This window comes from Mustela erminea, chromosome 19, assembly GCF_009829155.1.
Source record: "Mustela erminea isolate mMusErm1 chromosome 19, mMusErm1.Pri, whole genome shotgun sequence".
Taxonomy (NCBI): Eukaryota; Metazoa; Chordata; class Mammalia; order Carnivora; family Mustelidae; genus Mustela; species Mustela erminea.
In genome coordinates this window covers 60,370,168-60,393,648 of record NC_045632.1, presented here as the reverse complement: position 1 = coordinate 60,393,648, position 23,481 = coordinate 60,370,168, and the positions used below count along the sequence as shown (strand labels likewise).

General features: G+C 56.6%; 3 protein-coding genes across 6 annotated transcripts in view; 1 reads left to right on the top strand and 2 right to left on the bottom strand.

The window, feature by feature from the left end:
* The window catches only part of CDK10 (cyclin dependent kinase 10), an 18,841-nt gene extending 5,104 nt beyond the window's left edge, over positions 1–13,737 (bottom strand). The window contains exons 1-2 of one of the 3 annotated variants that reach the window (XM_032326506.1): positions 13,642–13,737; positions 7–79 (exon numbers count right to left, since the gene is read on the bottom strand). Coding sequence is in view for 1 of the 3 variants with exons in the window: in XM_032326503.1 (XP_032182394.1) it covers positions 7–79; positions 2,802–2,888 (160 nt within the window). In the remaining 2 variants the exon portion in view is untranslated. Of the gene's footprint in view, positions 1–6; positions 1,097–2,801; positions 2,978–13,641 lie in introns of those variants that run through there. The other 2 variants (XM_032326503.1, XM_032326504.1) reach the window with 2 other exon arrangements.
* Positions 4,086–15,848, bottom strand: SPATA33 (spermatogenesis associated 33). Of its 2 annotated transcripts, none has more exons than XM_032326508.1 (3): positions 15,556–15,848; positions 13,642–13,803; positions 4,086–4,643 (listed from the first exon to the last, which is right to left on the bottom strand). In XM_032326508.1, the coding sequence occupies exons 1-3, from the start codon at positions 15,766–15,768 to the stop codon at positions 4,440–4,442; spliced, it is 579 nt and encodes a 192-aa protein (XP_032182399.1). In that variant the 5' UTR covers positions 15,769–15,848; the 3' UTR covers positions 4,086–4,439. The 2 variants fall into 2 exon arrangements, with proteins under 2 accessions (XP_032182399.1, XP_032182400.1); XM_032326509.1 differs by lacking the exon at positions 15,556–15,848 and adding an exon at positions 13,961–13,998 and having other exon boundaries at positions 4,086–4,645.
* Positions 14,171–23,481, top strand: CHMP1A (charged multivesicular body protein 1A). Its single transcript, XM_032326507.1, has 7 exons — positions 14,171–14,295; positions 16,011–16,030; positions 18,430–18,507; positions 19,386–19,532; positions 19,956–20,084; positions 20,423–20,610; positions 21,080–23,481. Exons 1-7 carry the CDS (start codon positions 14,289–14,291, stop codon positions 21,099–21,101), a joined length of 591 nt encoding a protein of 196 aa, XP_032182398.1. The 5' UTR covers positions 14,171–14,288; the 3' UTR covers positions 21,102–23,481.

Sequence of the window (23,481 nt, the reverse complement as noted above, 5' to 3'; positions counted from 1 at the left end):
ACTTACACACAATGCCATAGGTGCCTTCCCCGATGCGGTTCAGCTTCTCAAACTCCTTCACGCTCCGACACCGTCCCAGCTGAAAGACAGAGGGGCCGGCAGGGCAGGGCTTGGGCAGCTAAAGGAACAACTAGAGGAGGATACTCAACACTTAACCCTAACCGAGGCGCTCACTCGTGTTCTGCTCACCAAACGAGGAGAGCCACACGCTTGGGCATTCAGGTCAGAAAAGAGCAAAGATGCTACTCGGCCGCAGACACCCGGCAGGCTCCACCGCAGACAGCCTTCTCCCTTCCAATCCCACGGTCCAGAGTATGCTGTCCACAAACGACAACCACTGGCCACATCTGGCTAGTAAGAATTAACAGTAAAATTTCATTTCCTCAGCTGCCATGTGTGTCGTGCTCCTCGGTGCCACATGGCTCATGGTAACCATCCTGGACAAGTCAGAAAGCAACATTTCTTCTTCTTTTTTTTCTAAGTAGGGTCCACAGCCAACGTAGGGCTTTAATTCACAACCCCCCCAAGATCAAGAGTCCACAGAAAGAAACATTTCCACCGTCAGAAAAAACTGAGCAGCACCAGTCTGAATTATGCTCCAGAGATGGACAAAGCTTCCACCAAACACAGTGGAAACGCTTCTGTGGCAGAGACTAACTGACCCCAACACCCAACAGTACTTCTTCCTCTGAGTTAGGGAACAGCCCGGGGGCACGTGGCTACCCAGCCGGTGGCTGTATTTCCCACCATTGTATTTTGCAGCTAGGCAAGTCCGTTTCAGTCCACTTTGGCCATCGGGATGTGAGCAGAGAGGACAAGGGCTTCAAGGAAGGGACTTCCTGATCAAAGGAAGTTGGCCGCCCACTCCTTTCCATCTCGGAAGCAGGTGGGATTTGGACCAAGTGCAGGTAGATCTACAAGACAGATAGCGAGTGCCTGGCCCTACCTTGTGGAAAATAGCTCTCTCTCCCTGGATGTTAGGGGAGAGAAAAATGGGAGAATTCTGAGCCAGCTCCAGGCCAGCACAGAGCCTGAATACTCAGGGCGCCTGGGGGGCTCCGTTGGTGAAGCATCTGCCTTCAGCTCAGGTCCTGATCCCAGGGTTCTGGGATCGAGCCCCACATCGGGCTTCCTGTTCAGTGGGGAGCCTGCTTCTCCTTCTGCCCCTGCCCCGCCCCTGCTCATGGTCCACCCGGCCCAAATTAAAATCTTTTAAAAAAAAGGCTGGACGCTTGACTGACTGAGCCACCCAGGCTCCCCTCAAGCCCACACTCGAGCCACTGCTTCTGGGGCTGCACTCCTAGCAGAAGGCCCGTATGCTAACACGCCTGCGTGACGAGGGACTCTTGCCTACGGACTGGACAGGCATGTCCCCTTGGCTAGAAGCGCATGCAGCAAAGCTCCCATTCCCGCAGCCCCTCTGGCCTTCTCCGCCATCAGCCTCCATCTCATTCCGTCCTACCACTCGGCGGACAGGTCGGAACCACCGGCACCGAGCGCCTTCCACAGGGGGCTTCGGGCTCCTCTTCCCCAGTTCTTCCTCACATTCTCTCCTGGAGGACTCCTGGCGGGGCCGAGTCGCGCTGTTTCTCATCTCTGTGGCGCTGCCCCGACATTCCAGGTGGGCACGCCAGGCTTCCCTGTCTCTCTGCACGTCAGAATCCTAGTCCCACGGACCAGCCCAGCAGAACGTCCTGCAAGCTGCCCCCAAGCTGGACACAATTCTTCCTCTGAAGTGCTGCTATTTCCGCAGACCGAAGCGCCACGCGGGGGTGCTCCTCTGGGTGTCTGGGCTCCCATCACACCCGGCGGTCCTGGGAATGCAGCGGGCACCTGCTGCGTGTTGGGGGATGCACCATGGCCCGAAGACCGCCACTGAGCGTTCGTGACCCTGACCGGCCTCTCAGAGTGCCGGGTACAGCCCGGCCCAGCCCCCAGAGCTCCAACGACGACTCCATACCCCCAAGCTTCACTCTCCCCGCCCTGTAACCGCCGCTGACCGGACCACACGACAGGGCCGTATGCAGAGGCCTGTCCACTAGCCACTTTGCCTTCCGTCTGCTACGTTCAAGCAGCAAATAAGATACTTTATCTAGGAAAAAATGCTTATTTTGTCCAAAGGGGGCTCTTCAAGGCACCCACGTGCGAAGCTTCCAAACCCTTATCAGTGTGCTGCACACCAGCCTCCCCGCGGCTTCATGCCGCCGCCCCCGCTGCTTTTGGAAGCTCTAGGTCCTGCTGTAACAGCCCCCTCCACTTGCAGCCACACCGGGAATCGGAGGCTGGCACCGGTGACCGTTACACCACGGGTTAGAGCTCCCCGCACAACTTCGGCCATGTGATGAGCGTTTACTTGCTTCTAGCCCTAACACCGCTCCTGCTGGGACAGTCCCCTGCGCCACGGAAGCGGCCGGCTCCCAGGCGGGGCGCGGCCCGGCCCATTCACAGCGCACCAGGAGAGCAGGCGGCCAAGTCGACCCCCGACCCCCGACCCAACCCCCCAGAGCCCAGAGCCCGCTCTTCACAGGCAGCTGGCCACGGGACAGCCCCGGGGTCTGCCCCCAGCCCCGGCCCTCGGCCCCCCAGTCCCGCAGCCCCAGAGCCCCTCAGCATTGGAGCCCCCCAGCCCCGGAGCCCCATCAGCCCCGCCGCCGGGCCCCGCGCCGGCCGCCAGGAGCTCTGGGACGCTCGTTCCCGCCCGCGTCGGAAACCTCCACGCTTGAGCGCGACACTCAGGAGCCCCAGGGAGTTCCAGGCCCGCCCTGCCGCCGGCAGAGCGCCCCGAGCGGCCCCCGACGCACCCTGTGCTCCGGAGGCACCGTGAAGAAGCCCTCCTTGCGGATACACTTCAGACGGATCTGCTCCGACTCGGACTCCGCGTCCCCCATGCCGAGCGCCGCCGCCCCCCGCCGCCCTGGTGCGCAGGCGCGGACGGGATTCTCCGGCGCAGGCGTGTGACGCACTTCCGGGGCGTTCCCCGGGCGACGGTTACCGGGGACCCGTCTGAAGACCCCGGAGGGCCTCCGTGCTGGCGGGCCGCTCGCGCTCCCGAGGCTCCCGCCTCGTCTCGGTCTTCGGCGCGGGCGCGTGAGGCGGCTGGCTGCGGAGGAACGGCCGCCGGAGGAGGAGGCCGGTGGCCGAGGGCGGCCGGGACTCCGCGCTCCGGGCTGGTGCGGGTGGAGCGCCTGCGGGGCCCAGTCGGGCGCGGGCCTCGCGTCCCCGCCGCAGGCTGGCGGACGAGGTGGGCGATGCTGGAGGCCGGGCGCGGGGAGGGGCGGGCGAGGCGCGGGCGCGGCGCTAACCCGGGAGGAGCTGGGCGGCGGCTGGGCGTACGTGGCAGCGGAGAAATCAGTCCGTGGAGTCACCGGTGTTGACTCGAAGTGTCGTAGCCCCTTCCTTCCAGCGCTCTTCGGATTCGCGCGCGAGCCCAGCTCCGGCTAACCACCGGAGCAGAGTCCGCGACGTTCGCACGGTGTCGGCTCGCGGTGCTCGGGACGGCGGCTGCGGGCCGCGCCGACCCGGCGGAGTCCGATCTCGTCGGTGCGGGCTTCATCTTCCCGCACAGCGTTCGGCTGCGGCTCGGGACCGGGGAACGTGTCGCGTAAGTACACACGGTGGGGCTGGGAATGGGCCACTGAACACTGCCAAGAGGGAACGCGCATTTCCGACTGGCTGCGGACCGTCGGAGGAACGACGGGCACACACTGGTTCCAGACGGGAGGCCTCGGACCGGATTCCCCCCAGCCACTCCGTGAGCTGCTGGTGAGGGTGGAAGGCCAGCAGGGGTCCCGGAAAGGCCCCTCACTGGCGGGTGGGAGCCACAACCCCAGGAGGCTGTCAGCTCAACGCCCCTCCTCCCACAGCAGCTCTCACAAGGCCACGGCGGAAGTTCTAAGTGCCAGGTCCGACCCCTGCCCCAAGTCCACATTCTTCGTCTGGATCGTTCAATACTCTGGGTCACCTTAGAGTCGGGGTAGGAGCCCTTGGGCCTCTCCTGGTGACTGCACTTCGCTCTTCTGGGACTTGATGCCTTGAAAGTGAGTCCCCAGAGTCCAGCCTTTTTTCCAAGTACAGGGGACATTTCACTCGCTGTAACCGCAGAGTCCTTGCGCCACGCCCTTCAGAAGTGGACAGGAAGGGTTTTAATTGCCCAGCGAGAGAGAGAGATGCTGCCTGCCGCTGGTTCATCGCCCTGCATAGCCAGTGACAGAGGTCTACTAATTCATGTATCACCACAAAGTTCGGTCTCTGAGCCAGAGTCCCTCTTGCCCTCTGCCAAGCTGCCAGCAGCTCTGGGGAAGGTAAGACCAAGTTAGTCACTGAGAGGAATCTCATTTAGGGAAGGGGCAACTGCAGCTTCCCAAAGGGCAGGATGGCCCTTCTGCCATCGTGGCTGAGACTCAGAGCACAGTGAGCAATGCCAGCTACTCAGTGCTCGTTTATTCTCGGAAACGATAGGCATCTACGGTACTGGGGTTTCTGTGCCGGTAGTAGGGCGTCCATTCAACCTGCTCCTTAATGGTTCTCTGCTCGTCGCTTCCGATGGAACTGTAGCTGGTCAGAGTCTCTCTTGAGGCTCTAGTGATGATGATCTGTGGAATGGCAACTTTCTTCTTGCTCGCCTTTACCTTTCCATCAGGGTTCTCTAGAAGGAAGAAAACATCCAGGTATTTAACGTGTCTGTGGAAAAGCTCTTCTACAAGGCGGACAATGCCTATGTTAGGGCCAAAGCAAAAGAATTCAATGTCTGGTTCAGGAAAAGGAGGGCAAGGTCGAAAGCAGCCCGAACAGTGAGTGAGTGTTCCGGAGCTCTAACCAGCAGACACCTCAGGCGTGAGGGTAGAGAATACTAGACACTCTCTTTCAGGGAATAGAAGGGAGACACACTTCCACCATCCACTGTGGAGAGACCGAGCTGCCAGCCAGCTTCTGGGACAGACAAGGAAGGGGACAGAGAGAGAAAAGAAGCAGCAGGGTCTGCCCCAGAGGTGAAGGTTCGGATACAGTTTCCAAAGGATTCTAAATCTGGTTAGAAATAAAACAAAACCAAAAAAACCACCTCTCTGTACAGAACCTTATCAATGAATGCGGAATAATTAACGTTTCTCCTTTAAAAAAAAAAAAAAAAATTTATTTATTTATTTATTTTTTAAAAGATTTTATTTATTTGACAGGCAGAGATCACAAGTAGGCAGAGAGGCAGGCAGAGAGAGAGGGGGAAGCAGGCTCCCTGCTGAGCAGAGAGCCCGATTGGGGCTCGATCCCAGGACCCTGAGATCATGACCTGAGCCGAAGGCAGAGGCTTTAACCCACTGAGCCACCCAGGCACCCCACATTTATTTATTTTAGAGAGCAAGTGTGAGCAGAGGGAGAGGGAGGGAATTCTCAAGCAGACTCCCTGCAGAGCACAGAGCCCAACATGGGGTCAATCCCATGACCCTAAGATCACAACCTGAGCTGAAACCAAGCGTCAGATGCTCAGCTGACTTAGCCACCCAGGTGCCCCAAGAAGTAACATTTCTGGAATCAGCCACAACATTTTCTTAAACTTAAGCTTACAAGGATTGCATAGGACTTGTGAAATGTCAAGTTTGTCAAAAGTTACAAAATACCGAAGCAGAAGTGCCTTCACGCCTTCCCTGCTGCATCTCCCAGCCACCCCTCGACAGGGCTCCAGGTTGGAGGCTCAGGCCTCTGTTAAAGCCCAACAGAGAGTGCTCTCTGCACAGGTGTGTTCAGGTAGAGTTCGAGTAGTCACACTATCACACAACTGTTCCAAAAATGCTACCATGCTGATCCTGTTGCTTTTCACTGTGCATTGTGCCCCACTTCAAATGCCTGGTGAACTCGGCCGCCTGGGGTCCGATGCTTCGGCCGCCTGGGGTGCAGTTCTTGGTCAGACATCATGGTGAGCCTAGAATAAGGACTGTGAATACCAAGCCACAACGCTTCCTGAAGTAGGGCCTCTTATGAGCTCTGTTTTGCAGATGAAGGAACTGAGCACTGAGAGGTCATGTGCTCAAGGCAGCTGGTAGAGGGAGATGCCAGGGCGGGAACTCTGTCCGTCTTCATGGCCGCACCCCCAGCTTTGATTGTTTTAACTCCCAGTGAATGGCCCATGGCATGTACTAGGCACTGAGAGTGTCCTTTTTATTTTTATAAGTCAGTCAAAACCTGCATTTCATATTTTGCATTTAAATTGGGGGTTTCATTTTTTATATTAACTTACACATTCTTTTATATATTAAGACTAAAAAGCAACAAATACTTGATTTAAAACATAACACACAAGCAAAAATTGCATATGGAAGGATTCTTTTCCTTCCTTCTTTCCGGTGAAAAAAGGGGTTCCCCGCACCAAACCTATAAAAACTGTTAACAGTTTTACTCTCTCTCTTTAATTTTTGGATTCATGTAGAATTCAAGTAAAGACTGAGGCAAAAATACTAAGTTGTTTTCTTGGTTGTCGAGTCAGTTATTCCAGCATCACAGAGTGAAGAAGGTTCTGTCTGTCTGCCAGGTCTTCCATGCGGTGCCTTTATCATGAACACAGCCCACACGTGAATGTGGGACACGGCACGTCCACCTCTGCTCTCGCTATAGTGACGTTTTCACATCAGCCCTTCTCACACCTCCCATTTCCCGGGTTCCTGATGTTTTTACATTTTTATTCTCCTGGGTAAACTTGAGAATAATTTCCTCCGGTTCCCAAAAAGACCTGTGGTGTTTGAGTGTGGTCACTGATTCCATAGATTGAGAACTAACATGTTTACATTTTGAGGTTCTCTAGTTCAAAACAAGACTTCTTTAATGTTAGAGTTTTAAGACTTCATTTGGGAACAACTATTTTTTTAGGGTTCTTGAGATGTATTACGTCTACTAATTTTCAGTTACTGCTGAACAAATCACTGCAAACGTAGTGGCTGCCTTAGAACAGCACATCCATTTATCATTCAAGTTTCTGTTGGTCCAAAGTCCAGCTACAATCCTGCCGTCAGCCAGGCAGCACCCTCGTCTGGACCTGGGGCCTTAATAGCTCATTCAGGTTGCTAGGTAGAAGTCATTTCTTTGTGAGTGAAGGACTAAAGTCCCTACTTTGTTGCTGACTATTGGCAGGGGGTTGCTCACAGCTCTTTTTATATCAAGACAACTTAAAAAATTGTTTTTAAATTGAAATAATACCTGAGCAGGGACCCTGACATGGCGCTCAATCCCAGGACCCCGGGATCGTGACCTGAGCCGAAGGCAGACACTTAACCGGCTTAGACACTCAGGCACACCCCACTTTTACCTTTAAAAAAAAAAAAAAAGATTTACTTATTTGAGAGGGAGGGAGCAAGGGCGCACCAGTGGGCAGAGGGAAAGGGAGAGAGTCCTCAGGCAGATTCCCTATTGAGCACGGAGCCCTACTTGAGGCTCCATCCCAGGACCCTGAGATCACTACCCAAGCTGATATCGTCAGATGCTTAATTGAGCCACCCAGGTACCACTGCACTTTTACCTTTTTTTAAAAGGTTTCTCCAGGGGTGCCTGGGTGGCTCAGTCATTAAGCCCCACATCAGGCTCCTTGCTCAGCGGGGAGTCTGCTTCTCCCTCTCCCTCTCCCTCTGCTTGTGTTCCCTCTCTCGCTGTGTCCATCAAATAAATAAAAGTCTTAAAAATAAATTAAGAAAAAGGTAAAAGGCTTCTCCAGTTAAGTCCAGCTCACCCCGGATAAACTTCATTTTGATTAATTCAGAACCAACGGATCACTGACCACATCACAGGAGTGACATCCTGTCTCCTTCACAGGCTCTGCCTGCATTCAGGTGGGAAGGGGATCATACAGGGCTTGTTCACTGGGGTGGGGATCTTGGAATCTTCTCTCCCATATCAGTGGACGTCTTTAAGGAAATTGGTATTTCCACCAATAGTATGTCAGGGCACTTGATCTGTTGTGTGGTATACTTTGACTCCTGTTTGCAAATACTTTTTGACTTTACCATTTGTTTATAGAGGGTTTGGAGAGATGTTTTACTTCTTAATGTAGTCAAGTCCTTGAAATATATCTTTGCAATATCTTTACTTGAAGCTTAGAAGGATGGTCCCTACTGAGGACACATACGAAAATATATCCTTTTGCAGTCACTTTTTTTTTTTTTTTAGACTTTATTTGACAGAGATGACAAGTAGGCAGAGGCAGGCAGAGAGTCAGCAGGGAAGTAAGCTCCCTGCCAAGCAGAAAGCCTGATGTGGGGCTCAGTCCCAGGACCCCAGGATCATGACCTGAGCCGAAGGCAAAGGCTTTAACCCACTGAGCCACCTAAGCGCCCTTGCGGTCACTTTTTAAAAAACATTTTATGTATGTATTTGAGAGTGACAAACCAGGAGCAGAGGGAGAAGCAGACTCCCTGCTGAGCAGGGAGCCCAAAATGGGGCTCAGTCCCAGGACCCTGGGATCATGACCTGAGCTGAAGTCAGATGCATAACTGACTGAGCCACCCACGCACCCCGCATTGATCTAGTACTATACTGGAACTACATTAATTATCATAAATTTTTAAAAAAGCTTTTTAAAAGATTTTAAAAAAAGATTTTAAGTAACCTCTATCTTCAACGTGGGGTTCAAACTCACAACCCTGAGACCAAGAGTCACACTACAAACTGAAGCAGCCAGGCGCCCCAATTTTGATACATTTTTAAACTTTTAATTTTGAAGTTATAAATTCATAGGAAGTTGCAAAAGTACAGAGAAGTCCCCATAGACCCTCACCCAGTTTGGCTAGCGGTCCCAATGGTAACCTCTTCTGTAACTACAGGACAATGAAACAAGACACTGATTACGGCACAAGGTGTGTTCTATGCCATTTTATTCCATATAAACTTCACAAAGATCAAGATACAGAACTGTTTGATCATTACAAAGACCCCCTGTCCCTATACCTTGAGAGCAACACCCACCCCCTGCAGCTCCCCACTGCCTGCCTTCACTAACCCCAAGCATGAGACCTTTTGAACTTGGCTTTTTTCACTCAGTATGTTTCTAGTAGCTGATAAACAAATATCCCACAAGTTTCTCTTCTTTTTCAAAAAATTATTGCAAATAAGCACACTCTACTCTTAAAGCATGGAAATACTCAGACAACGTGAAAACAGAACAGTGTCGGGAGTATGCACGCGTGTCACTCGGCTTTGACTGACATTCTGTCACCTTGTTTTGTCTGTCTCAGATTTGCAAGCAAATCTCAGACATAATTTTAGCCATAAATAATGCAATATCGATCTCTATCAAATAAGGATTGAGCATCACAAGACCCTTGTTACATCTAAGAAAACTACCGTTGATTCCTTATTATCTAATACCCAATTTGGTTATCTCAAGAATGACTTAGCCCAGGCCCACACTATATTTGGTACCTAGGTCACTCATCTCCTTGTACAGCTCTCTCTGCTATGGACTGAATGTTTGTATGCCCCCAAAAGTCACGTGTTGAAGGCCTTGTCCCCAGTGGGATGGTATCTGGAGGTGGGGCCTTTGAGAGGTGATCAGGCTGAGTTGAGTTCGTGAGGCTAGAGCCCCGGTGATGGGATCAGTGTCCTGACAGTAGGAGGAAGAGACCGTGATCCCTCTCTTCAGGGCAAGAAGGGAGCATCTCAGAAAACCAAATCATCGTACCCAGGGTATGGGGTCCTCAGTCCTTAGGGTTTTAACAAATAAATGTCTGTTGTTGAAGCTACCCCTATTTTGTTATAGCACCCTCCTTTTTTTATGCCATTTTTTCTTTTTTAATTTTTTAGAGGACAGGAAGGGGCAGAGGGAGAGAGAGAATCTTTTTTATTTAAGGTTTTATTTATTTATTTGAAAGAGATCACAAGCAGGCAGGGAGGCAGGCAGAGAGAGGAGGAAGCAGGCTCCCTGCTTAGCAGAGAGCCCGATGCGGGGCTCAGTCCCAGGACCCTGGGATCATGACCTGAGCCGAAGGCAGAGACTTAACCCACTGAGCCACCCAGGCGCCCTGGGATAGAGAGAATCTTAAGCAGACTCCACACCCAACACTGAGCCCAACACAGGGCTCGATCTCAGAACCCTGAGTTCATGACCTGAACTGAAATCAAGAGTCAGACGCTCAACAGACTGAGCCACCCCTGCACCATGATGTCATTTATTTGTAGAAAAATTAGGGTCTTTTTTTTTTTAAAGATTTTATTTATTTGACAGAGAGACAGTGAGAGAGGCAACACAAGCAGGGGGAGTTAGAGAGGGAGAAGCAGGCTTCCTGCTGAGCAGGGAGCTTGATGCGGGGCTCAATCCCGGGACCCTGGGATCATGACCTGAGCCAAAGGCAGATGCTTAATGACTTGAGCCACTCAGGCACCCCTCTTTTTTTTTTTTTTTAAATAGGATTTCTAGTATTTTGGAACTGGCTGATTGCAGATTTGTGGTGTATTAATCTCTTTACTGTCTGTATACGGACTTCGTAATGCAGTATTTTAAGTATATAGATAAGCAGCAAGACAAGATGCTATGCCCCCATCACAGGGCTCCCACAGTTAAAACCCACAATCAGACCTCATCTCTGCCCCAGCACTTACCCTCTGCTAGTTACTACTGTTGTATGACAACTTACCCCAAACTTTCTTAGCTTAAAACAATGATTTTATTTTCTCATAATTTTAAGGGTCAGGAATTCAGAACAGGTTTGACCTGGCAGCTATCACTTGTGGTTCCCAGATGGCTACAGCTGAATGTTGTCCGGGGCCGCAGTCCTCTGGAGGCTCCACTGCGCTGGACGTGCAGGACGGCCGCTCAGAGGGCGGTCACTGATGGTGCTGCTATGTGCTGGCGCGCAGCTCAGCTGGGAAGACTCAAAGGCCAGGGGCTAGCATCACCTACAGGTTTGCTCACTCCCAAGTCTGGCCCTTGGGCTGGAGGGCACTTCGTGACCAGGACTGCTGACGGCAGCACCTGCACGCGGCCCCCCCAGGTGGCTGAGCTGCTTGAGAGCATGACGTGGCACCTCGGGGCTCCAAGCACCAGCCTGGGTTCCAGTGAGCAAGGCAGGACTGCGTTACCGGTCATGGCCCAGCCTCAGAAACCTCTGTTACCACATTCTCCTGGTTACAAGAAAATGTCAAGCTTGCAGAGTTTTAAGGAGAGAGAATACAGACTCCCCCAGGGGGGCGGAGCATCAGGGGCGCCGGCAGAACAGGAGGGACAGGATGCGTTGCGGCCGCCTTGGCCGCGCTGCACTCAGTCACTGTGCAACAAGTCGCAGATACCATCTCCGTCGGCCGCATCAGGGCTCGGTCCATTCCATGCTTTCTGAGGCACAGTTCACACCAGAGAAAATGCACAGTTCTTAACGTGCACACCGGGGTGAGTTTCACAAATGTACGCATCTCTGTCATCACCCAAACAAGATGCATGATTTTCTCACTTTGCGGAGTCCTCCTGTCAGCCAGCCACCCCCTCCCTGACCCCAGCAAGAACTTTCTGATTTCTGTCCCGTGGTAGTAAGACTTACTCTTATTAATTAGGTAATAATGCACAGAAAATTTGACTGGACACAACTTTACATTTGTCTAAGGCTTCTGTGGTACTTGGTTAATTGAAGGAAACTCTGGCTTCCCAAAATCCTGCCTTTTCCAAACCTAATAGGGAAATTCTTCAGCTTTAAAACACACCTGGGAGAGAAGACGCCCTTGCCCTAGTTTAGATGTTCGACCCGGCAGACCATGCGTCTCTCTTCCCTTCTGACTGTCGGCTTGTGCTCCTTGCAAGGCCACTAAGACCAGCGACTCGCCTCATTCACGGAGTCTTTTCTGGGTTTACTCAGGCTCTTTGCAGCACATAATACCGTCGACTATTTTACCTTCTTTCTTTCTTTCTTTCTTTCTTTCTTTTTGAGACACTGTATCTTCTTTCTTTTTTAAGAGTTTTGTTGCATTATAATCTATGCTCCACCTGTTTAAAGCATACCACTCAATGATTCTTAGCAAACTTTCAGAGCTGGACACCATTGATCCGTTTTAAGAACATACCCATCACCTTCAGAAGCTCTCTTCTGCCCTTTTGTGGCTATTCTGTGTTCCCACCCTTAGTCCAGACTTCCCCTTATATACATCTGCCTTTTCTGGACGTCTCATGTAAATGGCACCACAATGTCTGTGGTCTTTCCATCTGGCTTCTTTCAGGGGAATGTTAGGATCTGGGAGCTTCTTCACGGTGCAGCGTGTGTCAGGGGCTTGCTCCGCGTCACTGCCGAGGCGTCTCCTCGCACGGAGAAAGGTCTTCACCTTCTTCCGTCCTCACTCTAGCTCCATGTCCAGCTTCTCTCCACCCTCTGAACTGAGGGTGTGACAGACACTGTTGGCGTCTCTCCCACCCCTGCCCACACCTGCCCTTGCTGACAGAGGTCCAGCCTCAGAATTTTCACCCTGGAGCCCATCCTAGCAATGCTGGGCAGGTGACATCCAGCAGGGGAAGGTTCTGCTCCCAAGAAAAATAGCCTCCCACGGACGGGACAGCTGTCTGGTCTACATGTGACACCTAGAGCCATCCAGCTCTCTGGGGACCGTAGGTACGGAGGGTGACAAAAGCATGCTCACACAGTCCTTGCCGTCTCTGCCCGCTGCTGAGCAAGCCACCCCGAGGGCCGTCCTCCGGCCCTTTCCTTGGGAAACACTCAAGCGCCCAGGGAAAGCCGCATCTTGTTGGCTGTTCGGTGGCTTCCGGCCAGAAGGCTCCTGAGAGACTGGTAGCATTCTCCCAACCTTCTCCCAGGACTCCCGCCCTTCCTGCGGTCTTCCACTCTTAGGCCAAGGTGAGTGCATCAGGACCGGAAGGCAAGCCTCGCTCCCCAGCCCAACACCCTCCTTGCAAATGGTTTCCTGCCCCTGAGGGCCTCACAGGTGCCTCAGTCTGAGCCTGCCCATGCCAGCTCCTCTCTCCCCGCCAGGCCAGCCTTTCTCCCAACATCAACCCATCAACTGACTGTCCGTTCTCAAGGTCAGTGACACTCACGGCCCTGGACCTCCCACATCTCATCCAACAGCAGGATCTGCTGGTTCTACATCCTGGATCCTTTTGGAATTCCTGCTGCCAGCGCCTCATTGGCTCCTGCTCCGTGGCAGCCCTGGGCCTGGGACAGGGCCCCTGCCACTGCCCCAACAGCCTCCACTCTGGCGAAGCCTTTTCCAAGGGACAAACCCCATCACACCTCCTCGTTTAAACGAGTTTAACAATTCCACGTCCACAACACCCGTGACAAAACGGAGCAAAGGCTGCTTATTCCGGCTGCGGCCTGTGGCCTCCCCCTCCCCGACATGCAAGGGTCTAGCACCCCGGGCCGTTAGCAGAGCGAGTGGATAAAGGGGAGAAACCTGCCCAGCCGTTTAACCGCTCTGCCCCCCGACGCCGCGGTCTCTGCATCCGCCGGCCGTCCGCGGCTGAACGCCCGACCGAAGCGGCCTTCCCGGGTTCCGCTGCGGAGCGCGGAGGGTCGGGAGTGCGCGGTGCGGCGGCGCGCCCCGCAGCCCCCGACGGCGCGCCCCGTCCCCCGAAGCTCGCACCCCGAGCGCGTCCCGGAACCCCGCGGGGAGCATCGCACCCCCCCGGCGGAATGGGGTGTCCGCGGGCTCCGGGCCCTGGGCATGTCCTACCTTCGACTTCCGATGAAGGCCGCGCTCCCTTGGCGGCCCCTTTCTTCCCCGGGGGGCTCTCCGCGGGCCGGGTCGGAGGCTTCTCGGGCTCCGGGGAGCGCCCGTCCGTCGACCTCTCCCTCGTCCTCGCGCCGGGAGAGCCGCGCGCCCGGGCCTCCTCGCCTGCAACGCACCACGGCCCGTCAGCCGCGGTCTCCCGCTCAGCTCGGGCTGCGGGTCGGCGCCCCGCCGCGGCCGGCTCGGGGCCCCGCGCGCTCCCGGCCGAGAAGGCCCCCGCGGCTCCCAGCCCCGCGCCGACGGCGGGCCCGCGCCCCTTTACCTCTCCTAGACTTGGGTTTGCTTTTGGAAAGTCCCATAGGGGAGCCCCCCGCCCCCGCCGGCCCCGCGCGGCCCGGCCCGCCGCCCGCCGCACCTCTGCCCGCCGCCCGCCGCCCGCCGCTCGCCTCACAGAGGCTCCCGCCCCCCAGCGGCGCGCGTCGCCACGGCAACGCCCCGCCCGCGGGATCCGCGCCGCTCTCGCGAGAGCCGCCGCCCGCCGGAAGTGGGCGGGACCCCGGAAGTTCCCGCGCGGCGGAGCGGGTCGGGGCGGTCGACGCGGCCCGGGGATCCCGTGCGCCCGTTCTCGGGCTGCCGCTGCCGAACCGGCCATGGACGGTAAGAGACCCCGGCCGCCAGGGGAGCGCGGGCCTCGGCCAGGGACCCCGGACCTCACCCCCTTCCCCGGGACTCCTCCGCGTCCGCCCCCAAACCTCCAGCTCCTGTACCGGCGAGCGGCGGCCTTTGAGGCCCGGGGATGTCGGGCCAGAGGGCGCCGGAAAAGGAGACGGCGGCGGCCCTGTCCCCGAGCACCGCCAGCCGAAGTGCGAGGCGCTCGGGCGAGCAGCCCCTACTGCGCGCCGGGCCCGGTTGCGCGTGTGGGGCGGGAGGCTGCCGCCCGCTTCTCCGGGCGGGGAGGCAGAGCCCCGGCTGCCTCGCCTCGGCTGCCTCGCCTCGGCCGCGCTCCGGGCACCAAGGGCCAGGAAGGACGGGTGGTCAGGTGAGGCCCTGCGCTTGCCGGAGTGCGTACGGGCTGGTGCGGAGAGATAAGGGGCCTTGGACCACGGCCTTATCACCCGTCGGTCGGGGAGGGGATGGACAGCTCCTCAGCCCCAGCGGGCGCTGGCCTTCCCTCGGCAGCCCCCAGCTCCCAGGGTGGCTTTCCTTTGGCCGGCTCACTTTCTTCCAGGGTCAGGTTTCGCCCTAAGAGCTCTTTGCTCCTGCGAGTCCATTCCTGGTGCTCGAGTACCGAGAAGGCCGAGGCAGGGAGGGGCCCGGAAGCCGGAGAGCCGGCCACACCTCGCCTGGCTTCCCTGCGGGCGGCACTCTGCCACCTGTGTCCAGTTAGCTCGGATTCCCAGATTCCACGGCGGCCTTGGCCTTGGCCTGGGCTGGCACAGGGCGTGAGACCCCCACCCCCCACCCCCGCCCCGCGCCAAGGCTCTCAGCTGGGGGCCTGGATTTGCGTTTGTGAACACTCCACTCCCTCTTTCTGGTTACAGATCTCGCATCTTCTCTGAACTAGTGTGGTCTAGCTCTTAGAGAAGGGGGACGGGGGCGCCTGAGCCCGATTTGATGGCTCAGACATGCCAGATGCCATGGAAGGTGGTCTCTGGCTGCGGGCCAGGTCTTTGATAGCACAGGAGTCACCCTCTTGCTACTTTTATCCATTTACTTTTGGGGACAAAAAGTATATAAAATAACAGATCGCCCAATACTGAGCTTTACTAAATTGGGAAAGAATCCCAAGGGCCTTTGTCAGGGTGACTTAATTTCAAACCCCTGCTCGAGTTTTCACTCTGGGCCACATGCTGTATCCATGACCAGTTTTGTTGGCACACTAATCCTTGAGGACAACCCCCGCCACCCTGGTATTACCTGTAAGGAGTCAGAGGTGAGAGAGCCTCTACATTTGCCCTTTGGCTGATGAGGGAGCAGAGCTGGTGCACGAGACTGTCTTCTGCCTCCAGTGTGCAGTGGGCCTCCCTGAAGGCGCCATCCGTGCCTGCACCCTGTTCCAGCTCTCTGGGTCGAGGAGGGTCTTAGTGGTCCCATCTGCTTGTTGGACATGCCGCTTGTCACAGTTGACATCCTCAAACCAGGGGCGCCTGGGTGGCTCAGTGGGTTAAAGCCTCTGCCTCTGGCTCAGGTCATGATCCCAGGGTCCTGGGATGGAGTCCCGCATCGGGCTCTCTGCTCAGCGGCGAGCCTGCTTCCTCCTCTCTCTCTCTGCCTGCCTCTCTGCCTACTTGTGATCTCTGTCTGTCAAATAAATAAAGTCTTTAAAAAAAAAAAAAAGAAAGAAATCCTCAAACTATCTCCTTTCTTTGCAGATACCCTGTTCCAGTTGAAGGTATGTACTGAAGGACCTTTCACGCCAACCCTGTCTTAGTGATCACACTCAGAAGGACAGATTACAAACTGCGTGATTTCTGAACAGTGGCTTTCTGGACTGATGACAAGGGAGAGGTTATTGAGTTGGCTTGATGGCATGTTAAGCCTTGCCTTGTCTCGGGCTGAGCAGAAGCAGGTCACCTGGGCTCGTCCATGAGGGAGTGAGCCTGCTGTCTCTAAGAAACATGTTTAGGAAACTTGGGTATTGGGTGCATCCCTGGGTGTTCCACTAGGCATTGAAGATTGTGGTTTCACATTCCTTACCGTGACGTGGAAGGGCGTTCTGAGCAGCAGAGCAGCCCCTGACGATTAATCCCCAGCAGGCTTCTGCCGCTCTTCCGTTGAGTGTCTCCACAGTTAGCCGTCGTGCTTAGTTCTGAAAGGCTGCGCGGGGCTGAGGCGCCCACCCTGCTGACTAGCTCATCACACCGGCTTTGCAATGGAGAGGAAGGGCCGGGGACACCCGAAGGCCCAGGTGCTTTGTTTGGCAAGCTTCCAGCTTGTGGAAAGTGCTCAGGGCCAGATTCCGGGTTCAGGAAAATCTGGATTTTTCCCTGAAAGAATGTAAGAGGGAGCATCTGGGGGCTCAGTGGGTCACGTGTCTGCCTTCGGCTCAGATCACGGTCTCAGGGTCCGCGGCCCGAGTCCCGCACCGGTCCTCCTCGGGCAACACGTTCCTCCCCCGACCCCTTCACGTCGCTCGTGCTCTCTGACAAATTAAAAAAAAAAAAAAAACTTTTTAAAAAGGAACATAGGAATGTGAGGTAGGTAGACAAGAAATCCTTCCTGTGTGACAGAAAGTCCCAAGTCGGGGGCACCGAGGGCCGGTGTTGGGTGGTCCTCGCAGGCAGGCAGGGTCTCAGGCCGAGGAGCCGCCGCCCCCGGGAAGCTGTGTGGGCCTCTGGAATGTCAGGCTTGCACTTGGCTTATCTGACATTGCCTGCCGGCTTCCTGGCCAAATGAGGCGTTGTAGGGGGAGCTGTGGGGACCACTCCGACCCGGCCTGGGGGCGTGCACTGCCCGGCAGCCCCTTGCAAACACAGTGTTCTGTGAAGAGAACACGGCGAGGTGTATGTTCGTCAGGAACTCTGTGTTACCATTTGGGGTCACCTGAAGCAGATCCTGTCAAGTTTTTTCAGAAAGTTGAAATCCATGGTAAGAGGGCCAGGTGGCTCAGTTGGCTAAGTGTCCATCTCTTGTTTTTGGCTCAGGTCATGATCTCAGGGTCCTGAGTTGGAGCCCCACGTCGTGCCCCGCGGCCGGCGGGGGCGTCTGTTAAGAGTCTCTCTGCCCCACCCCCTTGTGCACGCGCGCTCGCTCATGCTCTCTTCCTCGTGAATAAATCTTTAAAAAGGGAAAGAAAGAGGGGCACCTGGGGGCTCAGTCGTTAAGCGTCTTCCTGGGCTCAGGTCGCGATCCCAGGGTCCCGGGATCAAGTCCGCATCAGGCTCCCTGCTCGGCAGGAAACCACCTTCTCCCTCTGCCCGTGCTCTCACCCAGCAAAGCTCAAGAGTAGGTAGATACGGATTCACGTTTCAACTGTGTCAGTTTCTTCCATGTTTAAATGCGGAGAACCGTGTCTGAAAGGGTCTACCACCCTCTCTGTCAAATAAATAAATAAAATCTTTAAGAAAAAAAAAAGGAAAGAAAGAAAATCCCTAAGTAATACTGAGTGTGTGAGTTGGCTTTTTTTTTTTTTTTAAAGATTTTATTCACTTGAGGGCGCCTGGGTGGCTCAGTGGGTTAAGCCTCTGCCTTCGGCTCAGGTCATGATCTCAGGGTCCTGGGATGGAGCCCCGCATCGGGCTCTCTGCTCAGCGGGGAGCCTGCTTCCTCCTCTCTCTCTCTCTCTGCCTGCCTCTCTGCCTGCTTGTGATCTCTCTCTGTCAAATAAATAAAATCTTTAAAAAAAAAAAAAAAGATTTTATTCACTTGAGAGACAGAGAGAGCTCATGAGCCGGCGGGGGTGGGGGGGGGGGAGAGAAGCAGGCTTCCTGCTGAGCGGGGAGCCCACACGGAGCGTAATTACGGGACCCTGGGATCACGACCTGAGCTGAAGGCTGATGCTTAACCGACTGAGCCGCCCAGGCGCCTCTGTGTGAGTTGGCTTTTTAACTTTCCACGCCGGGGGAGCGTTTGGGTTTGGTGTTCTGGGTTAGGACATACGAGGAAACCCTCACAGCCCTCCCTGTCCCCTCGGAGACCCAGCGAGCTCCCTGCATGCAGTCCCGGGCCGTGAGGACACTGGCAGGCCAGGCCCCCTCTCTGGGCAGTAGGGGCAGGGGATGCTGAGGAGGGCGGGGAGGGTACCCAAGGACCACCGTGTGTGTCTGACCTGCGTGTCCTGTTTCTGCTCAGTTCACAGCCAAGCAGCTGGAGAAGCTGGCCAAGAAGGCGGAGAAGGACTCCAAGGCGGAGCAGGCCAAAGTGAAGAAGGTGAGGCCGCCCCGTGCCCCGGCCGTGCCCCTCGCTTTGTTCTGGTGTCTTCTTTTTGTGGGAGGCGCACCCCATGACTCTGGCCACGGGTGCTCTCTCGGGCCTGCTCAGGGCCTCCGGTGACCCCTCTCTGGCTCCCAGCCCACTAAGGGCGTCCAGAGCAAAAGGACCGGGTGTTGCCTTTGCTTTTTTCCTGGAAGGTCCATGCCTTTTCTTTGCTTCCAAAGTTCTGAACACGCATTTTGCACAGATTGTGTGGGACGTGGGCTTCCAGCCGTCCCCACCGCGCCCCAGCCCCCTCCCTGGTCTCTTCCTTGCGTAGCCCGTGCCTCAGGCATCACACTCGGGGCAGAGGGAGGTGCTGGGGACTTCTGGCTGCTCTCCGTGGGGGCTCTGACAGCTGTGATGTAGCTCCCGGGGGTGTTAGGGTTTGGTGACCCTCTCCCCAAACTGGCACTCCCAGGGCAGAATGGAAACCGGAGGACTGACCCCAGTCTGTTCCTTCGGTTTCCTCCACGGTCTTACTTGCTTGGCGTCAGCCTTCGCCACGGTGGTTTTTGGGAGCGCTTGTAGTGTGGGCTGCTGGAGAGACCAGAGAGGGCGTGCGGCAGGAGGAGATGGGCTAGAAGGTGGAGAAAGCAGCCGTGTTCCTGTGGCCAGGCCTGCTGTGTAGCACCCGGCGCGGGCTAGTGTGGTATGCTGCCGGGACGCCGCAGTCCTGGACAGGCTGGGGGCCTGGCGTCTCTGCATTCTCACGGAGCTCACAGAGGGCTGCCCTGTGCTAGCAGATCTTGCCCTGGGAAAAGCCGGGAGCAGGTCCCCGGTGGTCGGTCACAGTTCCTGCCCGTTCTCCAGCTGGCGCTTCCCCTCAATTCCAGGCCCTTCAGCAGAAGAACGTGGAGTGTGCCCGTGTGTACGCCGAGAACGCCATCCGGAAGAGGAACGAGAGTGTGAACTGGCTCCGCATGGCGTCCCGCGTGGACGCAGTGGCCTCCAAGGTGCAGACGGCCGTGACCATGAAGGGGGTGAGTGCTCGGGCCTTGGTCCCTGTGCCACGCAGGCAGGCTCCTGCCGGCAGAGACGAGGAGCCTGGCTGGGCAGGAGGAGCCGTGCCGGTCCCCGTGGGTGGTGTCGCAGGGGTTCTGTCTACACTGTGAGGGCGGCACCAAAGGACGAGACAAGGTGTCCTCGGGTTTGTCTTAAGGAGCCGTGGCTTGAGTCTCGTGTCTGTGGTTCAGTTGATAGCATTTTCTGGAGACCTTCCAAGAAAGAGCCTTGCAGCCCCCAGGAGGCCCAGCCTGTCCCGAACAGGGCTTGGCTTGGCCAGGGCTGGAATCCTGTTGGCCCTGGGCGGGGCCTGGGCCTGGGGAGAGTGCCGGGGGCCTGTCCCCTGTGGGTGACATCTCCATCCTTCAGGTCTGTTGCCTCCTCACTTCCTCCCGTGCCAGGTGACCAAGAACATGGCACAGGTGACGAAAGCCCTGGACAGGGCGCTGAGCACCATGGACCTGCAGAAGGTCTCTGCGGTGATGGACAGGTTTGAGCAGCAGGTGCAGAACCTCGATGTGCACACCTCGGTAAGTCGCCCATGCTCGGGGCAGGCAGGGCTCTGCCCGGGAGGGGCTTGTGTGGCTGGCCCCCTCTGTGGGAGCTGCCTACAGAGCTCCTGACTCCTGCGGGGTCTGGACCAGTATGTGGAGGCCTGGCAGATACGAGGGAGGCTTGGCGCTGGGGCATGAGCGTCTCTTCCAGGGTGGTGGTCGGCTCAGTGCCCAGGGGTCTGAGAGTGCTGGAGACAGGGCCTTGGGAAGTAAGGGGTGGTCTAGTGCGGGTGGAGAGAGTGAGCAGGAACCACGTTGAGAGGGTGGCCGGAGGTCCCAGGCCCGCACCCACCTGCCCAGACCGTGACCCCCAGGTGATGGAGGACTCCATGAGCTCGGCCACCACGCTGACCACGCCGCAGGAGCAGGTGGACAGCCTCATCGTGCAGATTGCCGAGGAGAACGGCCTGGAGGTCTTGGACCAGCTCAGCCAGCTGCCTGAGGGCGCATCTGCTGTGGGCGAGAGCTCCGTGCGCAGCCAGGAGGACCAGCTGTCTCGGAGGTGGGCTCAGTGCCCCTGTGCTGGGCTCTTCACCCCACGTTCTGACGCTGGGGCTGTGGGAGATGGCCTCGGGAGCTCGTGCGGCAGGCCTTTGGCCCAGGGGTGCTGCTGCTTCCACAGAGGCCTGCAGCTGAGGCCCAGGCCAGATTCTGTCTGGCCGCCTGTGTCCCCTGCCCCTCATTCAGTCCGTGTTGTGTCACCATGTGCTCTCACGCTTGTCCCGGTTCACTTTAGGAACCCACATGACAGGTGTTTGACTGTGTGGCTGCTCCCCTGGCTCTTCCTACCCTAACCTGATGGCCTTGCGAGGCTGAGCTTTAGAGGGGAGGGTCGTGGCCTGGCGGAGGGGTGAGGGGCCCGTGGCCCCCAGGGCCGGTGTCTTGGATCAGGTGCATGGTGGCTCAGGGGTGGCTCAGGGGCGCCTCTGCCCCTCAGCCTCCCTCACAGCAGCTGTGTTGTTCATTTGCAGGTTGGCCGCCTTGAGAAACTAGCCGAGTCCTCCTGCAGGGCCCTGCGTCCCTGGCCTGGACGTGCAGGAAGGGCCGGGGAGGAGGGCTCCGTCTCTGCCCCCACGCCGCTTGCCTTTCTGCACACCCTGCAGTGTGGCCCTTCCCTCCAGGCCTGCGAATTGTCCCTCTTAGCGTAGGCGGTGGCTGTGTCCCGGTGGGTGAGTTTGCACAAACTTCTGACTTCCGTGGGGTATTTCTGTAACTCTGGGCTGACCGGCTCGGGGTTCTGCTGGTTCCCTTCCATCCTCCACCCCGTGATAGGGACCAACCAGTGGATGCCATGGGGGCTGTGGGGGCCTTCAGACTCTGTGTGACAGCAGATGTGCTGCTAGCGGTCAGCCGACAGGGGTCAGCGCTGCTTCCTGTTGCCTGGCACCTGGAGGCCAGCTGGCTGGGCCCACTCGGGATCCCTGGCGTCAGGCGCCATGCTCCAAGTCCAGGCATGCCCTTCCAGGGGTCCCCACCCTCTGGAAAGCCTGGGGCCCCAAGGGGTGTGCTGTGTGTCCTGTAGGAGCTCAGGTCTGCACTGAGGTCCTTCCCAGTAAGGAGCTGGCGGTCTCCCACTCCCACTCGGGGTGCTGCGTCTGTGCCGCTCTCTTCTGTACTGTAAATAACGGGTGCCTCCCCCCAGCCTGGAAGCCAGAGGGGCCGGCTGGAGTGCGCACACTCGGAGAGATGCCCCCGGCAGGCCAGCTTTGGGAGGCCCCGAGGCAGCGCAGCCCAGCGGCTCACAGCAGCTCCTCCCGATGAGTTTCTGGGACAGGCAGCACTTTCCATGTTTTTCTTTGTTTTCTTGAAGCTTCCAGGGTTTTTTGTTTTGCCAAAATAGAAGGAGCAGACAACAGATGGGGAGCATTGGGTCCAAGCCCGGTTCTTGGTATGAACTGGTGAGAACTTCATGGTTGGTCCTCAAGGGGCCTGGCTCTGTGCACGGCCACCGCCCAGCCAGCCCTTCCCAGAGGTCTCCAGCTGTCCCAACTGTCCTCATGCCAGTGGTTCTCGTAAACAGAAACTTTGGAGACCTTTACCATGACTCACTGCGTGTGATTCTCCTGGACCTGCTTGTTCCTGGGTGTTCTGTGTGGTCTGTTATGTTGGGGCAGCCTTGATGCTTGAGACGGTGGCGTGAGACCCCAGAGGCCAGGTCGGCGTACTGTCTGGTTTTTCTTCTGCAATGCTGGCCTCGCCTTACTCCCCGGCCGTGGTCTCTCGGGGCACCCATGTTCTGGGGGCTCAGAGAAGATCCTCGCTGTCCAGGGGCCCAGTGAGGGCAGAGCTCCGCGGCTGTGGTTCACCAGAGAACACTGGGTGCGCTCGCCTATTTCCTAAAATGCTGTTGTGAGTAAACAGATTGATCCCTGAGAGTTTTTCTCCGCCTTTCTTCGGTGGCCTTGGGTAGGGTGGGGAGCCGTAGGTGGGCCCCTGATAGGGCTCTCCAGCCCTCAAGTAGGAGGCTGAGGAGGGTCCCTGGAGGAGGGCGGGTCGGGTGGGCGGGCCGCGGGTTGCATGCTCTGGGCTCCACCCCTACAGATGGAGTTAGAGTCTGAACTTCCAAATTTTCTTAACTTTTTACCTTGAAATAATTGTAAGCGTACACAGAATTGCAAATTGCATGGTTTCTGTCTACTTCTGTCTGTCAGCGCCCCCACTTTCTAGTTCACCTCTGTGACCGGCTGGGTCACCTTGCAATGCCTCCATTCTTCCAAGCTGGAGCAGCCCCGTTTGCCTTTGTGACCTAGAAGGTCCCTTTTTTGTTTTTTTTTAAGAGGTAGAGTGAGCGCACGAGCGCGGGGGTGGTGCTTGGGCGGAAGGAGAGGAGAGCCGAGAATCCCAGTCCGGCTCCACGTCCGGCACAGAGCCCGGCATGGGGCTCAGTCTCATGATCCCGAGATAGTGACCTGAGCTGAAGTCAAGCATCGGACGCTTCTCCAGCCGAGCCCCCGAGACGCCTGAGCGGGAGGCACCCTGACCTAGAGGGCCTGGACACTCGCTGGCCAGTTATTTTATAGACCGCCTTTCCTCTCGGGCTGATGGGACTTTTTCACATGATGACATTGAGGTCACAGCTGTTGGCACGAGTCCCACAGAAGTGGCATCGTGTCTTCCTCGCTTCACACCAGGCACCCCGTGTTGCTGTCTTGTTCGCCTGGGATGGAGTATGGGCCAGGCATCTCCCCTGTGACGTTCTGTTTTCCCCTCTGTTGAGCATCTTGTGGGGAGAAATTTCAGAATTGCAGCATCACCTGGAAACATTGTCATACTTTGCCCCTGATACTCCTTTCCCTTGAGGAATCTTCCTGGTACATACGTTCGTGGTGATTTCCTATTTGCAGTTCTGTTTCAACAAAGAGGTCTCTCTGTT